We start from the raw sequence: 18,160 nt of genomic DNA on the forward strand, positions 1-18,160 counted from the left end.
TTTCAAAACAATGTCAAAAAGTAATTAACCCTTTAAAAAGAAATAATGCGCTTCCTCCTTATTTCCCTTCTCCTGATTGGTCAATCCAAAACCACACGGATCAAGCAATTCCCAGCCTCACCCGTTGATCAAACCCAATCTAGCGGCCAAAATCATCACCACAAAAACCAATACTCCAAGCGAAGAGAAGAAATCGCCATATAAATAACACCCCCACATATTTCTCAAAAACATCACACACAATAAGTTTAATCGGAAAAATCACAGGCGCTTTCTTCTTCCGTCAGGTTAATTTCCTAATTTAGTCGTTGAAAGGTGAAATGGACGCCGGAACAAAGGTGAAAAAGGGTGCCGCCGGAAGGAAGGCTGGTGGTCCTAAGAAGAAGCCGGTTTCCCGCTCCGTCAAGGCCGGTCTTCAGTTCCCCGTCGGCAGGTTGGGTCGTTTCCTCAAGAAAGGCCAGTATGCAAAGCGTGTCGGAAGCGGTGCTCCGGTCTACCTCGCCGCCGTCCTCGAGTACCTTGCTGCTGAGGTATTTTCCGGCTTATTTATTTACAATTACCTAATTCCCCTTCGTTGCTGTATCAATAAATTGAACATTGAAACTGAGTTCATTAACTATCGGTAAAATTAACATTGGAGTTTTCTACGAATGCCATTATTTGCAGATCTATTTTACTTTTGTATGTTTATTAATTCTGAAATTCGAATTTCTTTCCCAATGAATTTGTAATTAGGTTTTGGAGTTGGCTGGAAATGCTGCCAGAGACAACAAGAAGACCAGAATCATTCCCAGACACGTTCTTTTAGCTGTGAGGAATGATGAAGAATTGGGAAAACTTCTTTCGGGCGTGACAATCGCTCATGGTGGTGTTCTTCCAAACATCAACCCGGTTCTTCTGCCCAAAAAGGCTCTTGACAAAGCAACCAAAGAGCCTAAATCTCCATCAAAAGCAACCAAATCACCTAAGAAAGCTTAGTGGATGGATATCACAATCCATCAGTTGGTTGTTAATCTTCTGAACATTTGTTTGCGATTTAGGGAAAGTTAGTTATTGTAGTCTCTCTGTACTCAGAATATTATTGCTGGATTTAACTATGTAGAACAACATCTCGTTTGTTTGAAATGAAAATTAGTATTTTTGTATACACGATTCCCATATCCTTGATTTATTTTCATTTGCTGTGTTCATTGCTCATAAGTTTGAGATTGGATCGTGTTGGTATGCTATTAATGATGATGGCGGTGCCATTACCATAATATGACTGTTTTATTCGATGTGTACGATTCTGAACGGGTTATTGTTTTTTTAGCATTACTCGTACTCTGTGGACATAATAATTTGAGAATCGATAGATTTGCATATGTAAAGTTTTTTTAAGTGTTGCTTTTATATGCAACTGGTGTTGTCAAAATAACTTGCTATGAGCATCACCAGCCCCTTTCAGGTAATTACTAGCTGCTGAAGTACGTGTTGGGGCTTATAGCCAGAAATTGAATGTGTCATAAAACAACGTTTTTGTTTTTCTTCCTGAATATAGATGCATGATAGGTGATGTTTTTAGTTTTCTTTTCATAACAACCAATTAACTGTCTGGAATTAGTGTTTTGACTGTGTTTCTGCGTCTTTATTGTTTAGGTGTTACAGAATACAGAGCAGCTACTGAAGCTAACTGAATTTAAGTTCCCAGAATCACCATAAAGTAACACACAAAATATCCGCAAGTACATCTTCGTTCATATATATCTTATAGAACATAATAAAACTGAAATAGCAGAGTCTATACTCTCTAGTCTCTAGTCTCTAGGTGGTGTACTCTGCATTAATCTTGACATAATCATAACTTAAATCACATCCCCATGCTAACCCTGTTCCTGGTCCATCCCCTGTTGATGTTCCACCCAAAACAAACAAATAAATCACTCAAGTTTCTTGTTGACTTAATGCAGAAATAACGACTTAATAATAAAGTCACCTATGGATATTTGAATTTTGACAGTGCCATGGGCATCACCAGCCTCTTTCAGGTAATTACTAGCTGCTGACCTGGAACACTCCCGCATTTTCAGTATTTCAAATATCATGTATCATGTATCATGTATGTGAGTGTATGGTGTTATTGTTACCTATCAAATGGAAGTGGTTGGCCTCCTTCCATAAGCAGAATATCTCCAAGTGCTATTCTAAGGGCATTTGAGTCAAAACAAATCCCCGCGTACCCTGCAGCACAGGCTATCCGCCCCCAATTCGGATCCCTACCATAAATTGCCGCCTGATAAAACCACCCATAAAAACCATCATCATTATATCATTGGAAACAATTATTTCACCTTCAAATATCAACATATTAATCATCATGCCTTGGTAAGTGAAGAAGATGCCACTGAACGTGCAATCTTTGCTGCTTCACTTTCACTCCCTGCACCACTCACTGTCACCTGCATCATTTCCCATTTCCATAAATACCCTTCTGCCCCAAAAAAAATAAAAACAAACAAACAAACAAACAGACCTCTATCAGACATGTTGCCCCTTCTCCATCCCATGCTATTGATTTGGCAAGCCCTTGCATTACCTGACAAATATCAACAAACAAACACTTGTAAAAATGCATATAACAAAAAAAAGGGTAAATTGGGAATTTAAACACACCGCATCAAGGCACATTTGGAGTTGGTTTCCTTCAGAACTGTGTAATGATGATATCCTGTTTGATCCAGATAAACCACTAGCCAAAGCAATAATGGTATCATTGGTGCTAGTATCCCCATCTACCTACAACATTTCATAAACAATGTTTTAGTTATTAATACACGCATGTCACAATTGGTTAAATGACTAAAATACCCCTCAATGAGATGCTACTACTTACAGTGATTTGGTTGAAACTTCGATTCACAGCAACCTGTACCATCTTTCGCCAGATGTCAGTATCTACACAAGCGTCAGTCGTTATAACCTGAAAATTAACAATTTTTTTTTTGTATCAATTAAATTGTTTTACAAAACATTTTGTCGTAATAAATTAATCATATAGCAATATTTGTACATACACCAAGAAGTGTTCCCATGTTTGGGTGGATCATTCCGGAACCTTTTGCCATTCCCCCGATTCTTATACGGCTTCCACCAACCTTCAAAAATATATATATATATATATATATATATATATATATATATATATATATATATATATATATATTTTGTAATAAAACGATAATAAATGAAATAAAAAAAGAAAGCAAATAAATACAAATATGATACCTCAAACTCTACTGCTACACTCTTGCTCACAAGATCAGTTGTTGTTATTGCCACAGCAGCAGAATCTGCTCTGCAAACCAAAAGTAGAATCGATAATTAATTTAACATTTAAAGGAAAGGAATACAAGGAGTTACAAATTACAACATTACCCCTTGACACTTGATGAAAGCAAACTAATTAACTTAGGAAGTGAATTAAGAAGAGGCTCCTGCACATAATATGATAAGTCAAACACATGGTCAAGACATTGACTATAAATGAATTTGCTGTGTTATTTACCTTCTTTATTCGTTGACCAATTACTCCAGTTGATTCTATCAAGATTTCATCAGGGCTTACTTGAAGTAACTGTAGAATTGTGAACTATCAATATTATTTTCACTGTGTAAATAGAAATAAATGAAAACAATGAGGTTTACACTTTACATACATTGGAAAGGGCATTTGAACAATCTATTACATCTTGGTAACCTGCATCCCCCTGTAAGGGCATATACGTCATTTTACATCATGGGTAACAAAAAGTTAAGTCAGAAATTACCGTGGCTGCATTTGCTTGACCAGCATTTATCAAGACTGCACGGGCCTAAAGAGGTAGCATAACTGAAATCAGTTAAATAAATTCAAAAGATTTGGTAATAAAAAGTTATAGAGAAAACTCACTGTTGTAGATTTTTGTAATGTACTTTTGCAATAAAGAACGGGTGCAGCTGCAACCACGTTTCTAGTAAATGCCCCTGAAGGAAGTTTGTCAAAAGATTTGATCAAGCAATTTTACACTACTAGAAGGCTAAAATAGTAAATTCAACGAACCTGCAGATATGGCATCTACATCACAAGTGACAAGTGCAAGATCAGGCTTCTGTCCTGCTGCTCGCAATCCTCCATACATCCCTGCAGCTTTGAATCCTTCAGCAGCAGTAACTCCACCAGGAATCTTCCCAATTAAAATAAAAAAGATTCAACAGGTTTGGGACTATGATGAATGATCCCTACTTTTGTGTTAAAACATGTCTCAGAATAAGGAAATGCATTACCTGCTTCCATGGTCCTTCAGGCAAAAATATTGGAGCTGCTGGGATGAAATTTGATGCCTCTTTTACATCTATCGACATGGAAAATACCCGAAAATCTCTTTTTGGAGAAGCAAATGAACCTAACAGCTGCAAAAAGGAACATCCATATGTTCAAATCAGATATAGTTTTAGTTCAAATGTTAAATAAAGACAAAGAACATGTTGTAATTTTAGGAGTCAGTTTCGAGTAATGTAGTAGAAATTTCCTCATGTTTTAGCCCATTTAAAACCCACTTTTACGATGAATGAAATAAGAAAATTTAGGGTTTAGAGTTTTAGCTCCTACTATAACATGGTTCCAGATAGGCGCAATCAAACAAATGCAGACGCACAAAACAATCGAATGTATAAACTTGACAAAATTTGAATTAAGTTGACTTGATTCTGACCTTTCGAGAATTGAATTCAGAGAGCTTAAGTGAAACAAATTGGGGAGGAACACATAATGACGACATTGTTTCTTAGTAGTATTTGAACCTCCTCGGAGAAGAAGCAAGCGTTCAAGTTTGTATGCCGGCGTAAAGTGAAAAAAGAGAGTTAGGGGTTACAACTTAGAAGCGTATTAAGTATAAACTAAAGTTGTCACATATAATCACATTAGTGATTAGTCATAAGTGGATGCTGGACTTATTACAATTATTAAGTAACAAAAAAATATAGAGATATTATAAGATTTTGTGACTATCTCCTATGCCTTGTATTTAAGCTAGTTTTTAGTTTATTTGTTATCCTTTCCTTATTCCCAACTCTGATTTTGTATTTATTCTTAGAATCCATTAATGAAAGATAGATTTCTCTTTATCAGTTTTTCATGGTATCAGAACGGATCGATCAGATCTCATGGAACAAACCCCAAAGCAACGACACCACCATGGGAGGAGACGACTCGGGCAAATCCGGAACCAAAAAGATAACCGTGTTGACACAAACTCACCATATTACATACATGCGTTTGAGTATCCCATACAAATGCATGTAAACGATGTTCTTATTGACGGGAATTATGGAGATTGGGCTAAAGAGATGAAAAACTTCCTATTTGCAAAGAACAAGATGAGATTTGTAGATGGGACAATCAAACTATCAAATGGCAATTCCCCAAATTACACGAGGTGGATGCGTTGTGATGCTATGATCAAGGGTTGGCTCACCACGATGATGGAAACGACGATCAGATTGAGTGTCAAATACGCGAACACAACTGCATAGATATAGGCTGATCTTGAAGAGTGATTTGACAAAGAAAGTGCTCCTCGCGTGTATGAATTAAAGCAGACCCTCGCCACGACTCAAAAAGATGGTAGTTCAATATCAGCTTACTTCACCAAATTGCGAGAAATATAGGACGAGATTCAATCTGTATCACCGACTCCAAGGTGCTCTTATGGTAAGTGCACATGTGATCTTGAGAAAAGATTGAATGAAACTAAAGAAAAAGAAAGACTCTATGTGTTTCTGATGGGTCTTAATAGTGCTCTCCACCATAAAGACAAATTCTTGCTTCAAAACCAACTCCCATGTTGGGAACAACTTATCATCTTTTTTTTTTATGAAGATAAACAACAAAGAGCCATCACAACTAATGAAGGCAAGGTTAATATGATCCAAGGCAGCCTTTGCTGATATGGAATTAAGCCCCATACCGGGACTCACAAGTGAGCAATACCATAAATTGATCAAACAATTTTCTATTGAAGGCAATGTTAATATGGTTAACATAGCAGGTAAAATATATACAAATAAATCATGGGTTGTTGAAACATGTGCAACATAACATATGATTGGAAATTGTAATCTTTTTGAAGGCAAGATGAATTGTAATGGTGAAACTCCTGTTATCATACCCGATGACGATTATGTTCCAGTAGAAGGAAAAGGAACCCCGACCTTACCTAATAGGATTAAAATCGTTGAAGTGTTATATATTCGGAAATTTGAATGCAACATTTTTTTGTTAGTAGTTTGACGAAAGATCTTCATTGTTATGTGATGTTCTTTCTTAATTTTATTTTGTTGCACATGACCTATAGACGAGGAGCTTGATTGGCGCGGGTCAATGTGACAAAGGTCTTTATCGTATGGCTTTAACAACAAAGAAAGGTGCAAGAATTACATCAGATGCTTCCGATTGGCATAAGAAATTAGGACACGCTTTCGAGGCAAAATTGCATCAAGTAGATTTTTTTAGCTAATTTTACTTCTGAATTGAAAAACAAAGTTTGTGATTCATGTGTAAAGGCTAAACATACTAGTTTACCTTTTTTGATAGTCCTATTAAAACTAGTGAATGCTTTGATCTTATACATTGTGATATATGGGGAAGCTATCATACACCATCTTTATCTGGGGCACGCTACGTTCTCATAGTCGTTGATGATTTTAGTAGAGGGGTATGGGTATTTATCATTAAGTACAAACATGAAGCAAGCAATTGCTTAATGAATTTTTGCAAAATGGTTAAAACTCAGTTTGGTAAAAATGTTAAGAGAATAAGAAATGATAATGGGGGTGAGTTCACATTAGGCTCAATGATTGAATTTTATGCACACCAAGGAATTATTCTTGAAACCTCGTATCCTCACACCCCACAACAAAATGGGGCTGTCGAGAGTAAACATCAACATTTACTTGAGATGGAAAGGGCTCTGACATTCGTAGCAAACTTGTCAATAAATTTGTGGGGACAGTGCATCATGATGACTGCATACATGATGACTGCATACATAATTAAACGATTACCCTATAAGGTAATAGGATTTAAAACCCCATTTGAATTGTTATTTGGGAAGATACCTAGTTATGAGCACATGAGGGTGTTTGGATATCTTGTGTATGTAAGAAACACAGAGACTGTTGACGTATCCCATCGGGAATCCGCCAAAGATAATGGAACCGCTAGTTTGACAGACAAATCGGTCAAGGAGCAACACGTTACTAATGTCGGGCCTACGCCATCGCCCTCAAGACCCCGTATCTGTTCCTTGGTGCCCAAGCGCCAAGGCTAACATCGAAGACAAAATAGTACCAAGAGTTCCCCAAAGCGACAAGTGTAGTGCTCTGGACGCCGCTTCTGGCAGAATCTACACCAATAGCGAACAACCACCCATGGAACACGATCCCCCAATCAAAAGCCATCAGCCCCTGCCAAACCTGAAAAAGGTAGAAGATATTGTCGGGGATCTGTTCCCCCTAGCCACAGGTATAAAAGGCACCATTCTTCCCCCAAGAGAAGGGGCTAAGATCTTCCACCCTTTAAAACTCTCTTTTCTCTTTTAACCATCTCTCTCTCAGACCATCACTGACTTGATCGTCATAGCCTCATTTCGGGACAACCTCCCTGACGATGACTGATGGTCTTATCTTCTTTGTTGTGATCCACATGCTCTTCACTTCCACCCTTAGAGAGACAGAGTTAAGTCAGTGGCATTTCACAACAGTTGGTGCCATCCGGGCTTGCACTTAGTCTTGCAAAACCCATTCAACAACACCAGGTGCCAGAAATGACAGACAAAAGACCGCAGTGGCAAGAAGGTGACTCCACTAGCCTAGTTCGACCAATGCAGTCCCTTGACAGAAGCGATCCGTCGACATTGAAAGGACAGTTGCTAGCAACAACACCGCCAGTCGGCTCCGCGGCGGAGTTCATTGCTAGTTTATGGCGACCAACACCTACCGCAACAACAAATGCGGCCACGACAACCACCACGATGCCCCAACGGGCACCGACCACACAATCACAGCCAACACTCATCAGCAGCCATCCACGCGGCAGGCAGGAACTAGCACCTGGTGCTCGAGCACCATCACATCCACTATACAACAAATTCCTGCAGGTCACCTGTCTTCCCCGATGGCCTCCATACGCGTCCCTCTATTCGAGCGCGAAGACTCGACATTAAATGCTTGCCATTCTCCACTCCGGTGGCATATCACAAAGAGAATAAAGTATATAAGGTTGAAGTGAAGGGGAGACCGGGTGTTTTTGTAGGATATCCTCAAAGGCCAAAAGGGCTACAAGGTTGATAGTGCCATATTTATACACATTTCTAGGTAGTATTTTAATTAAGCTATAATTTGGTTAATTGCAAACATATTTGGTATTTTTAATGTTTAAATTATATTTTGCAGCCAAAAATGGACATTCTCAAAGAAAATGATTGAAACCGACAAAAGCTGGATACTTGGAGGATTGGAGCTAAAAAAGATACAAAACGGATGTTGCTCAACAACTTGACCTCTCGTCATTATTTTGACCATATATCTCATGACTCGTAACTCCGATTGACGGGATTCAAAATGATCTGAAAACTAGACGAAATTACTTTGGTTTTTGTGCCAATTGCTAATTCCCAGTTCTCACGACGTGAGGAGTATAATATCACGACGTAAGATTGATTCTTCTAGAAGATAGCTACGCGGAATGCAGTTTCCTTGCCGAACACGAATTCTACTGAGATCACAACGTGAGAACTTAATTCTTACGACGCGAGACACGATTTTTGGAAACTATATATACATATATATATATATATATATATATATATATATATATATATATATCCCTTTGCTTATTTCGACTTAAGGGGTTGGCTAAGACATATTCTGGAGAGATAACCGAGTTTGGATGTTAGAAAAGTGCGAAAAACATCCTTTGGAAGGATAGATTGTTTGAAGATAGAGAATTTGAAGATTAAAACACTACATGCGATTTACATTAATTTAATCATTTCAATTTCTTATGAACTTGTGTGTTTATTATCAGATATGAGTAGCTGAATCAGTAGACTTTCATTTAGTTAGATGAAACCTTACAACTATGAGTTAACTTATTGTTTTATGGAGTTTATGAAGTTGGTTTTATGCATGTGTTTGATTATCATTTCCTAACATGTTAAAGTTCTGATATTTGTTGCTTTAAGTCAAGTTAAGTCTAGTTTAGTGACCATTAAATTACATGAACTTCCTTGCCTAGTAATTTAGTGACCATTAAATTGCTAGAGCTAAAATTGACCACATCTTAGATAAGTAATAAAGATAACAACTTTAGCTGTGTTGGAAAACATAATTTTGAACATAATTATGTTTGATTAATTGTATTTTGATCATAGATAATTATCTATATATATCTTACATAGCCTAATTATCATTATTAATCAATTATGTGTTTGCTTGTGTATGACCATTACATAGTAGTACATGAATTGGTATAAATATTAGTAGATCGGACCAAGACTGATAATTACATATAAACTGTTAACCAATTTTATTAATCCATAAATAAGATCTAACCATAGGAAAAATGTGGATTCAAAACTAAACGAAAGTGTTTTTTTTAATATCTTGATTACAATCGTTTTTTGTTAAGTGCTTAAGTTAGTATGAACTTGCAAAATCAGATAAAAACCCCTTTTAATTAGTGTATGATTTTAGATTACTTTTTAGTAGTTACTTTTGTTCCATGTGTTTGATACCCAACTTACTTTATTATAATATAAACTGACTAGGCACACTGCCTATAGGTACAATGAGCACATACATGCATATCGATAAGTGTCACGATGACAACTATACTCCTTCAACATAATTCAAAAGGGCCAAAATTGGTGCCATCGACCCATAAGTATAATAAGGATACTTACCTCAATCTGATGATAAACAAATCACACTCAAGCTGCTACTACCACGACTCTTCACACTGAACATATCCAAACATCAACCCTAATTAATAATCAGGGTAATAACCCATAATAAATGGTCCAAATCATATTCTATCATGCTAAGGGTAAAAGACCATTTTACCATTTCCTCACTTGACCCATCTAACCATGGCCCAAACCCATAATGACCCAAGGCCCAAAAATGACCCAAATGGACTTATGGTGGGTATGACATGCATACCACCCCATTACACCCTGTGTACTGGGCCTCAACAAAAAAGGCAATCAGGCTTAACCTGTTACGTCGTACGTACCTATAGGGTACACATATCGTACTCCATTGATGACAAAAACTTATATTAAGCTCTTAATGCTTAAAGTCCAAACGTCCAATTCATAGATCTAACTCTTAGGAAGGTCTTAAATAATAAGGTTGGTAACTTTAAGCTTTTGCATGGCTTAAGAGGACCCAAAACTAAACCCTTGGTCCATAACTTCATAAAAATACCAACAACTCATGCTTGGGTGGACTGCAACCCAAAAGATCCGATTTTTATGACTTATCAAACTAAAAATGGCTAGAAATGATGCTCAAAGGTTCTAGAGTAACTTCTACTCACAAGATCTAATCCACGGGATCAAACACAAGCCCAAAACATAACCCCAAACTAGATCTACACTAAAGATCCATAAAGTTTGAAGCTTTATACCTCCAGAAAGATGCTAGATGAAAAACCAAGTCTCGAGCCACAAGCTCAAAGCTCCCAACACCTCACCAATGGACTCCATCTTCTTCAATATGCACCAAAACACACAAAGTTCACTTTAAGAGCTCAAGAACATCACAAGGTGGCTAGCGTGTAACGCCCGCAGATCCAAGCTAGTCAAATTAGAGGCAATAGGGGTCGAAAACGACTTTTCGACAAAAAGATTATTTAGAATAAATAACCTTAACCAAGTTTTAGAATATGTCACAAAGTTTCCGTACATATAAAGAACGCCGAAATCCGAGTTATAACGAAGAAGTTATGGCCCGTCGAAGTTTTACGGCAAAACCGACACGACACCGGGAAGCGTAAATAGTGAATTTACGATAGAGAGAGATTTAGCCTTAGCAATCTAAACGAAAGTTGTAGAATATGTTAAACTAAGAGCGTCAATAAAAAGAACGCCCAAATCTGACTTCATATGAGGAAGTTATGATTTTTCTAAGATTCGGCTTAGTAGTGCACGGCCCGAAACTCGAATTTTAGTTCGAGAGGTTTTTGGCTTACGCGACCTAAATGAGAGTTGAATATCTCATTAATAGGAACTCAACGGTAAAAATATGGACGAAAACGGAGTTCGTATGAAGGAGTTACTAATTCTTCGCGGTCATTTAACAGTCTAAACGCCTCCTACTGTTAAATTTGAGATTGGTCGAGAATTAGCCGACGGAGTCTAAATGAAAGTTGTAGATCTTGATTTTACCTATGCGTGGATATAAAGAACGTCGAAAACAGAGCTCGTATGCGAGAGTTATGATTTTTCTAAGTTCGAAGGCTGATACGCAATAGGGGTGACGTGGCACCACCAGAATTGGACACGTGGCACCACCAGAAGGCCACCACATGGACCAACTCGGCGAGTAGGCCAGTCAGCACCCCTATAAATAGAGGTGCCGGGTTTCCTCATTCTTCACACCTTCCTAAACTATTCTTTCTCTCTCTAGACTCTCTCTCTAGCCCCCTAACCCCCCCTAAAAGCCTAGGTAAACCCCCTAGCAACCGAAGGAAGCCCCGAGGCTCTCGGAGTCCCGAGAAAAGAGCCTTTCGGCTCGGGAACGCTGCTCCAGCGAAGCCCGGTTTTCGAGAAAACCCGCTGTAAGTGAGCTACGCCTAACCTATCTTTAGTATAGCTTATGTTTTAATATAGTAACATTATTAGGAACTTATAATGAGTATTTGGGCTATTATTATGAGTTATATTGAGTGTTATTTAACGTTTATATAATAATAATAATAATAATAATAATAATAATAATAATAATAATAGTCAGACTATTAGTTTATCGCGGTTATCGTTAGACTAAACCCTAGTGGTATTGATACTAGGTTTTATCGAAGGAAATTGTTTTGAGAGTATCGAAGCTCTGTTCGAGTGCTGAGTCAACACCTACTCAGGTGAGTGCATGGTCCCTTTCAGCTTACACATAGATATGAAGTATTTTATTATAAATTACGTGCTATGTGTGCATATTGTCTGAATACTTGCTATCTATGCTGGTGAAAGATTTTTATACATGTTTTAAATGATGTAAGTTGTGTAAAGTATTTTATATCTACAAAATATGTTGGGTAAAAACATGGGTAGATGAATGCTGAGGGATAAAAGCTGAAATAGAGGAACATTAGTAGCATGGACCTAGTGCCCTATAGGTATACATTGGCAGCAGTGGACCTAATACCCTATAGATGAGCACTGGCAGCTGCGCCACAACCTGTTGATGTTTTAGATCTACGGTAAACGTCCTATCAGCTGCGCTCTAAGGACAGTATCGGCAGCTGCGCCTAATGGGGAGCCTTATGACCATGACAGTAGCGTTTAAAGGTCAATATCAGCAGAAGCACCTCATAGAAAATGTCACAATTCTGGCAGCTGCGCCTAAGTGACAAGATTAGCAGCTGCGCTTAACCAATGTGTCATTGGCAACAATGGACTTCATGTTGTTTCCTTAGGATGATCCTTAGGAATGAATGAATGAGAAATAGCTGATTCTTAGGGTAGATCCTTAAGAATAAAGAAGATAATGGGGATGGGTAATTGGGTTAATTGTTTGATGATCGAACATAATAATTATATTATTGTGGGTTGAAAACCCTATGTACTCACCATGTTTCCCAACCTGACCCACTCAGTTTATTTATATCACATGTGACGATATGAAGTGACATTACACTGAGAGATTTAAAGAGATGTAGATCACTAGTGTAAATAATTGTAAGTTCTGTTTATGCTTATGTTTCTGTATTAACGATGACATCCCAAACGTTTTAAAATGAAATAAATACGTTTCTTCGAAAATGTTTTAATAATGTATTTATCGTATTTTTCTGGGAACAAATTCCGCAACATTTTTATAAAAAGAAGTACTCTGATTTTTATAAAGCATAAAAAAAACTGGTCTTTCTGGCCGTGAAAAATGAGGATGTCACATAGCGTTTCTAAATAACAGAAATAGGGAGAGTGGGGGCTGGTTATGAAGGGGCCTTGAGGTCTTAAGGTGTTTAAATAGGGTCCAAACCCTAAAAATTAGGGTTTGGGACCTGCATGAGTACGCCCTGTATACTTGAGGGAACCCGCGATCCTCATTAAATGATCTACGCCCGACGTACCTACCACGTACGCCATGCGTAGGGACCAACTTGCAAACTTTATGACAATACCTAGAACACGAGCATTGCAACATCAAAAGGAATTATCATGAGTCAAAGAAAATACACTCTTGACGTATTGAAGGATTGTGGTATGATGAGGGGTGTAAACTAAGCTCTTTTTCGATAGAACATAACCTCCAGTTAGATCGATGTGAAAAGAGCCCTCAGATTGAAGCCACTCAATACAAAAGATTGGTTGGTCGTTTATTATATTTACAAACAACCAGATGTAACGTCTTAAAAAGCATAGTAAAAATTTTCATTTTCAAAACCATTTAATAACCCTTAAATCATACAAAACATTGTTTCCAAAAAGCTATAATTATAAATCATAGTATTCCAAAATCATCTATCAACAAAATATCCAAGGTTGATATGCACAATCACACCTTTGCCTTTCCTCGATCATCTGAAGTACCTGAAGCATTGAAATCCACAATTATAAGCTAAAACTTGGCAAGTTACCCAAAATACTCCACACAATAATACACTAGCAATTACAATACATGCATATAGGGTTTGTTGGCCAGTGACCTCAACCTAAACATATAGGGTTTGTTGGCATATTGCCTCAACCCGACCATCCTGGGTTTGTTGGTCTACCGCACGAAGCAATACCACCTCAACCCAACCATACAAGATTTGTTGGCCTCCCGGCTCAATCCAACCACTAATATGTCGACATATGCAACAAATAAACAATAATTAACAACTACAAGAAATCATATAGATCTACTAATCTAACAGGTCACTATAGCAAATCAACATTCCATATACCATGATACATAATACAACCTAGTGGGGCAACATTGTGTACATTGTGGAAAACTCACCTTAAGGCTCAAAAGATAACTGAACTAATCACTGCTCCAAACATCGACTCTACATGTCACCTATACAACAAACATGGACCAAGTCTTAATCCACTACTCAAACTACCCCAAATGACCTAAAGTCAAACTTGGTGAAAGCAATGGTCAAAAAATCAAGTTGAAAGGTTTACTTGGCAAAGTGGGCATTCGAGACTCACATGCTCTAATTTTAGGGGGAGTAAAAGATTTTACGATTATTTCATACGCTTTGTATTTAAGCTAGTTATTATCTTTCCTAGTTTACTTACCCTTTCATTATTTCCAGCTATGATTTTGTATTTATTCTCAAAATGAATTAATGAAAGATAGATTTCTGTTTACCAATTTTTCAGATATTATTATTGGTAATTATCTTTATATAAATCTCCATCAAAATATCGTGCTTTTGAGAAAAAGTGTTCCACTTTGAATGATGATATACAAATTATGTCTTTGTTATTGTAATTTGTTAAATTGTTGGAAAACACAATTATGTATACGTTGAATGATGATATACAAGTGTTCCACTTTGAATGATGATATACAAATTATGTATACGTTGAGTCATATATAAAATTTGTCTTCTAATTAGGTCAAAAATCAGGAGGAATGCATTATCTTTACATTTGGATGATTGACGTTTGTTCTCCGATTTTTAAATTGTATAATGTAATTTATTTTTTCTAGCGCTTTATTACTTTTGTGTTTCTATATAATACTTTCATTAACAAAAGATATAAATCTCCAATTATAACAACAAAAATATTATCCCAATCTAAATACAAATAAAGTAAGAGAGGTAGGATGGTCGACTGCATCTACCATAGGATAAGGATCCAATAAAAGCAAAAATAATCAAATACAAATAAGTATATAAAATAATAAAATATTTTTTTTGTAATCACGCATGGAAATCCTCAAATATAAAGCGTAGGTTTGAGATGAATAAAAAAAGTAGTGTGTTGAAAAAAAAATACTAAAAAACAATAAATCTTTAGTAAATAATAGCCACACATGCTGAAAGTTAATAGGAAAATAAGAGAAAGTAGAATATTGACGGACAAATACAAACATGATAAATTATATAGTTATCTAGACCTTATACTATGCAAATACAATTTAGTTACACTTATTTCAGCCTCCATACTCTCCGGTCTCTATCAACTTATGTGATTATCATATTCGATGAACCAATAATGAAAAAAATATAGAAATCAAATAGAAACAAGGAAATTGATCAATCAAGTTGGTTTCAAGCCGAATCAAGAAATCAAATAAGTATTCTACTTCATAACATCAACTATGTTGTAGATAAAAATTCTTATTGCTTGTATAATTAATAAGCTGTGTGTTTTATTTATTTATTTTACCTTTTCTAATGCTCAAAAGTTCTCTCATTTTATTATCTAAACTTTTAAGCAATTACTTATCTTCAACGCCATTCAATCACAGATTCTAAACAATGATTAAAAATTCCATATATGTGTCAACATAACTTCATTTCAAACCCATGGGAATCATAGTAAGAATATGTCTAAAACCCTCATTAAACATGACAATTAGCCACACCAACCAATAGTCTTGTTTGTTTTGAATCCAAACTCAGATTGCTGCTGTGATTCAGGATCTGCAGGTGGTCTATATTCCTTTGGCTTTGCTGGATCCACAAAAATAACCCATCCATCTAAGAACTTTGCATTCATTCCTTCACGAGCTTTCTCAGCTTCTTCTATTGATGCATATGTCACAAATGCAAAACCCTTTGATCTTTGAGTAGCCCTATCCATGATCACTTTTGCTGTAAAGTTTAAAAATTCAGGACCATTGTGTTTTCACCATGGTAAAAACTAAGAAATTTACAGAAAGCGAATATAGTTTCTTTACCCTCCACAAGCTGGCCAAATGGTTCAAATGCTTCTTTAAGTTTTTCATCAGTCGTGTTTCTGTTCAGGCCTGCACATAACATCAAGCAATGTAACAAAGTGGAGATAGATACCAATTCCGTTATCGAATATACAAGAAATACAATCTTCAAAAACCATTGCAATCTTCTAATTTGCTCTAGAAAATTGACATAAATAGTTTGGCCAATGAATCATTGGAGCGACGTATTTGAGAATTTGATCGAACAAATAAAACCTCAGATTGACCATGAACTTGAAAATTAAGATGTAAAAAGAATGTATTCCGTTCGCGCGTACGCAATAAAGACTGAAATTTCAAGCAGAGAATTAAAATATTCACAAAGCTGTAAACTTACCGCTGATAAATAGCTTTGGGGCAGTTAAAGTTGAGTTGAATCGAGCTGAAGCGAACTGAGAGCTCATAATAGAAGATGGTCCGTTGAGAATGCGACGAAAAGCCGACGAAAAAGCCATCTCTAAAAACAGATGAATGCAAATTAGTGGGAAAGAGGAGGAAATCAGGGTTTACTTGATAAACCCTAGCTTTGCAAGAACGATAAGGCTTTTGAGTTTTGAGTAGGGCCTACGAGACTACGAATGCTATTTCATGTTTCCAAAATTTACGAACTGCCCCCAACACTTTTTCTATATTGTAATTGAGATCCTATAGTTTTACTATTATATAAATAACTATGATAGTTTTGGTGTTTTTTTAAGAGTTTTGATTTGATTGAACATTAAAGTTTCATGAATGTCACTATTTAGCCATCAATATAACCCTTTAGTCTGATCGGAAAGCAAGGATCATCAATCGAACAATAGTTTGTCAAGTGTGCAAGCTTTCTAATAGTATGAATTCAATCTTTCAAAATTGCAACTCAAGGAATTCAATCATTTTCATTTATGAAAGATGTTTTCTTGGCAAATGAAGTGGCATCAATATCTACCACTTAAGAAGAGAGGATTGTGTATATTCAAGGAGAAGTTGTTAAAGTCCGGAAAGCTTTAGCAGTTTGTGATGGGACATTTAAGGAGGTTTTTGGTAGATCATATTGTCTTCTTTTGTTTGAGAAGACTGTAAATGATTATCATTTAATTTAGTTATCTTTGAAACTATAATAACATTGTTGTTTATGTGAATAATAGGAAATGTTCTTTTATCGAAACAATGTCGCAGCGGTCACACAAGAACGCCAACAAGTGGAAACATGGGTTGAGAATTGGTAACGATTGTACTCTTCCAATGAGGAGAGAGACATTCTTTCTTGATCGTGATCCCTAAATAGAACCACACATTTCTTCCCATGGCCTTTCATTATATGGCCGTGTTTTGACGCATTCTTTGAGATGACGACTGAGGGTGGTGGTGGTGTTTCTTGAGAAATGAGCTAATGATTGGCCAGAGGGGTAGAGTTCATGAATGGTCCATATGGTTTGTAAAAGACAATTTTGCCCTCCCATGTCTTGCACGTGTTGTGATTTAACATACCAAAAATGATGGTGCAAGCCAAAAAGACTATCTATGAAAAGTTTTTAAACCACATGAACAGTCTTTGAGGCAAAAAACAAGCAATTAACTTAATATTATAAAAAACCACATAGAACATATATGAAGATTTGTTCTTAACAAATGAAAAAAAATAAAAATAAACAATCATATTAATCCTAATAATCTGTATAAAGATTTCAGAAAATGATTGTTTTTTAGAAACAATCATGAATTTCGTAGCTCTTATCTACAAAATTGGTAAAGTACATGCCAAAATCATCAAAATGACGTTGTTTAAAAAAAATCTGCAATGTATAAACTACGTAAATTCATGTTTCACACATGAAACAAAAAAATAAATAAAACTGTGGCAACTTTTCTAACAACCATTTTTGCAACAAAAATTCATTATTCTAATTTAAATTTAAACATCCAAAAAACATAAAAAAAAACTACATAAAACATATAAAAAAATAGGAAAACTTGTCGTAAACGGTAGATT

The 18,160-nt window shown here is 36.3% G+C and overlaps 3 protein-coding genes across 3 annotated transcripts; 1 reads left to right on the plus strand and 2 right to left on the minus strand.

Moving 5' to 3' along the window:
• The first annotated feature begins 212 nt into the window (after positions 1-212).
• LOC145088283 (histone H2A) lies at positions 213-1,145 on the plus strand. The gene is made up of 2 exons (XM_079026543.1): positions 213-530; positions 736-1,145. The coding sequence occupies exons 1-2, from the start codon at positions 321-323 to the stop codon at positions 976-978; spliced, it is 453 nt and encodes a 150-aa protein (XP_078882669.1). The 5' UTR covers positions 213-320; the 3' UTR covers positions 979-1,145.
• A 440-nt stretch (positions 1,146-1,585) lies between these two features.
• On the minus strand, positions 1,586-4,899 carry LOC145088282 (arginine biosynthesis protein ArgJ family). The gene is made up of 17 exons (XM_079026542.1): positions 4,731-4,899; positions 4,303-4,428; positions 4,079-4,202; positions 3,929-4,002; positions 3,807-3,851; positions 3,696-3,746; positions 3,545-3,613; positions 3,415-3,473; positions 3,265-3,334; positions 3,054-3,134; positions 2,873-2,959; positions 2,653-2,775; positions 2,513-2,575; positions 2,361-2,438; positions 2,127-2,272; positions 1,976-2,046; positions 1,586-1,886 (listed from the first exon to the last, which is right to left on the minus strand). The coding sequence occupies exons 1-17, from the start codon at positions 4,794-4,796 to the stop codon at positions 1,804-1,806; spliced, it is 1,416 nt and encodes a 471-aa protein (XP_078882668.1). The 5' UTR covers positions 4,797-4,899; the 3' UTR covers positions 1,586-1,803.
• Positions 4,900-15,691: 10,792 nt separating this feature from the next.
• On the minus strand, positions 15,692-16,753 carry LOC145088284 (RNA-binding (RRM/RBD/RNP motifs) family protein). Its single transcript, XM_079026544.1, has 3 exons — positions 16,526-16,753; positions 16,150-16,218; positions 15,692-16,063 (listed from the first exon to the last, which is right to left on the minus strand). Exons 1-3 carry the CDS (start codon positions 16,641-16,643, stop codon positions 15,825-15,827), a joined length of 426 nt encoding a protein of 141 aa, XP_078882670.1. The 5' UTR covers positions 16,644-16,753; the 3' UTR covers positions 15,692-15,824.
• Positions 16,754-18,160: the final 1,407 nt, after the last annotated feature.

Source organism: Lactuca serriola, chromosome 2 (genome assembly GCF_051521515.1).
Source record: "Lactuca serriola cultivar US96UC23 chromosome 2, Lser_US96UC23_V15, whole genome shotgun sequence".
Classification (NCBI taxonomy): Eukaryota; Viridiplantae; Streptophyta; class Magnoliopsida; order Asterales; family Asteraceae; genus Lactuca; species Lactuca serriola.

Excerpts from the sequence above, each read along its gene's own strand:
- LOC145088283 (XM_079026543.1), top strand. The coding sequence starts at position 321 with ATGGACGCCGGAACAAAGGTGAAAAAGGGTGCCGCCGGAAGGAAGGCT. Across the intron at positions 531-735 it reads TCGAGTACCTTGCTGCTGAG|GTTTTGGAGTTGGCTGGAAA; the intron begins GTATTTTCCGGC and ends ATTTGTAATTAG.
- LOC145088282 (XM_079026542.1), bottom strand. The coding sequence starts at position 4,796 with ATGTCGTCATTATGTGTTCCTCCCCAATTTGTTTCACTTAAGCTCTCT. Across the intron at positions 4,429-4,730 it reads CTGAATTCAATTCTCGAAAG|CTGTTAGGTTCATTTGCTTC; the intron begins GTCAGAATCAAG and ends TCCTTTTTGCAG. Across the intron at positions 4,003-4,078 it reads TGTAGATGCCATATCTGCAG|GGGCATTTACTAGAAACGTG; the intron begins GTTCGTTGAATT and ends AACTTCCTTCAG.
- LOC145088284 (XM_079026544.1), bottom strand. The coding sequence starts at position 16,643 with ATGGCTTTTTCGTCGGCTTTTCGTCGCATTCTCAACGGACCATCTTCT. Across the intron at positions 16,219-16,525 it reads CCCAAAGCTATTTATCAGCG|GCCTGAACAGAAACACGACT; the intron begins GTAAGTTTACAG and ends TGTTATGTGCAG. Across the intron at positions 16,064-16,149 it reads ATTTGGCCAGCTTGTGGAGG|CAAAAGTGATCATGGATAGG; the intron begins GTAAAGAAACTA and ends TAAACTTTACAG.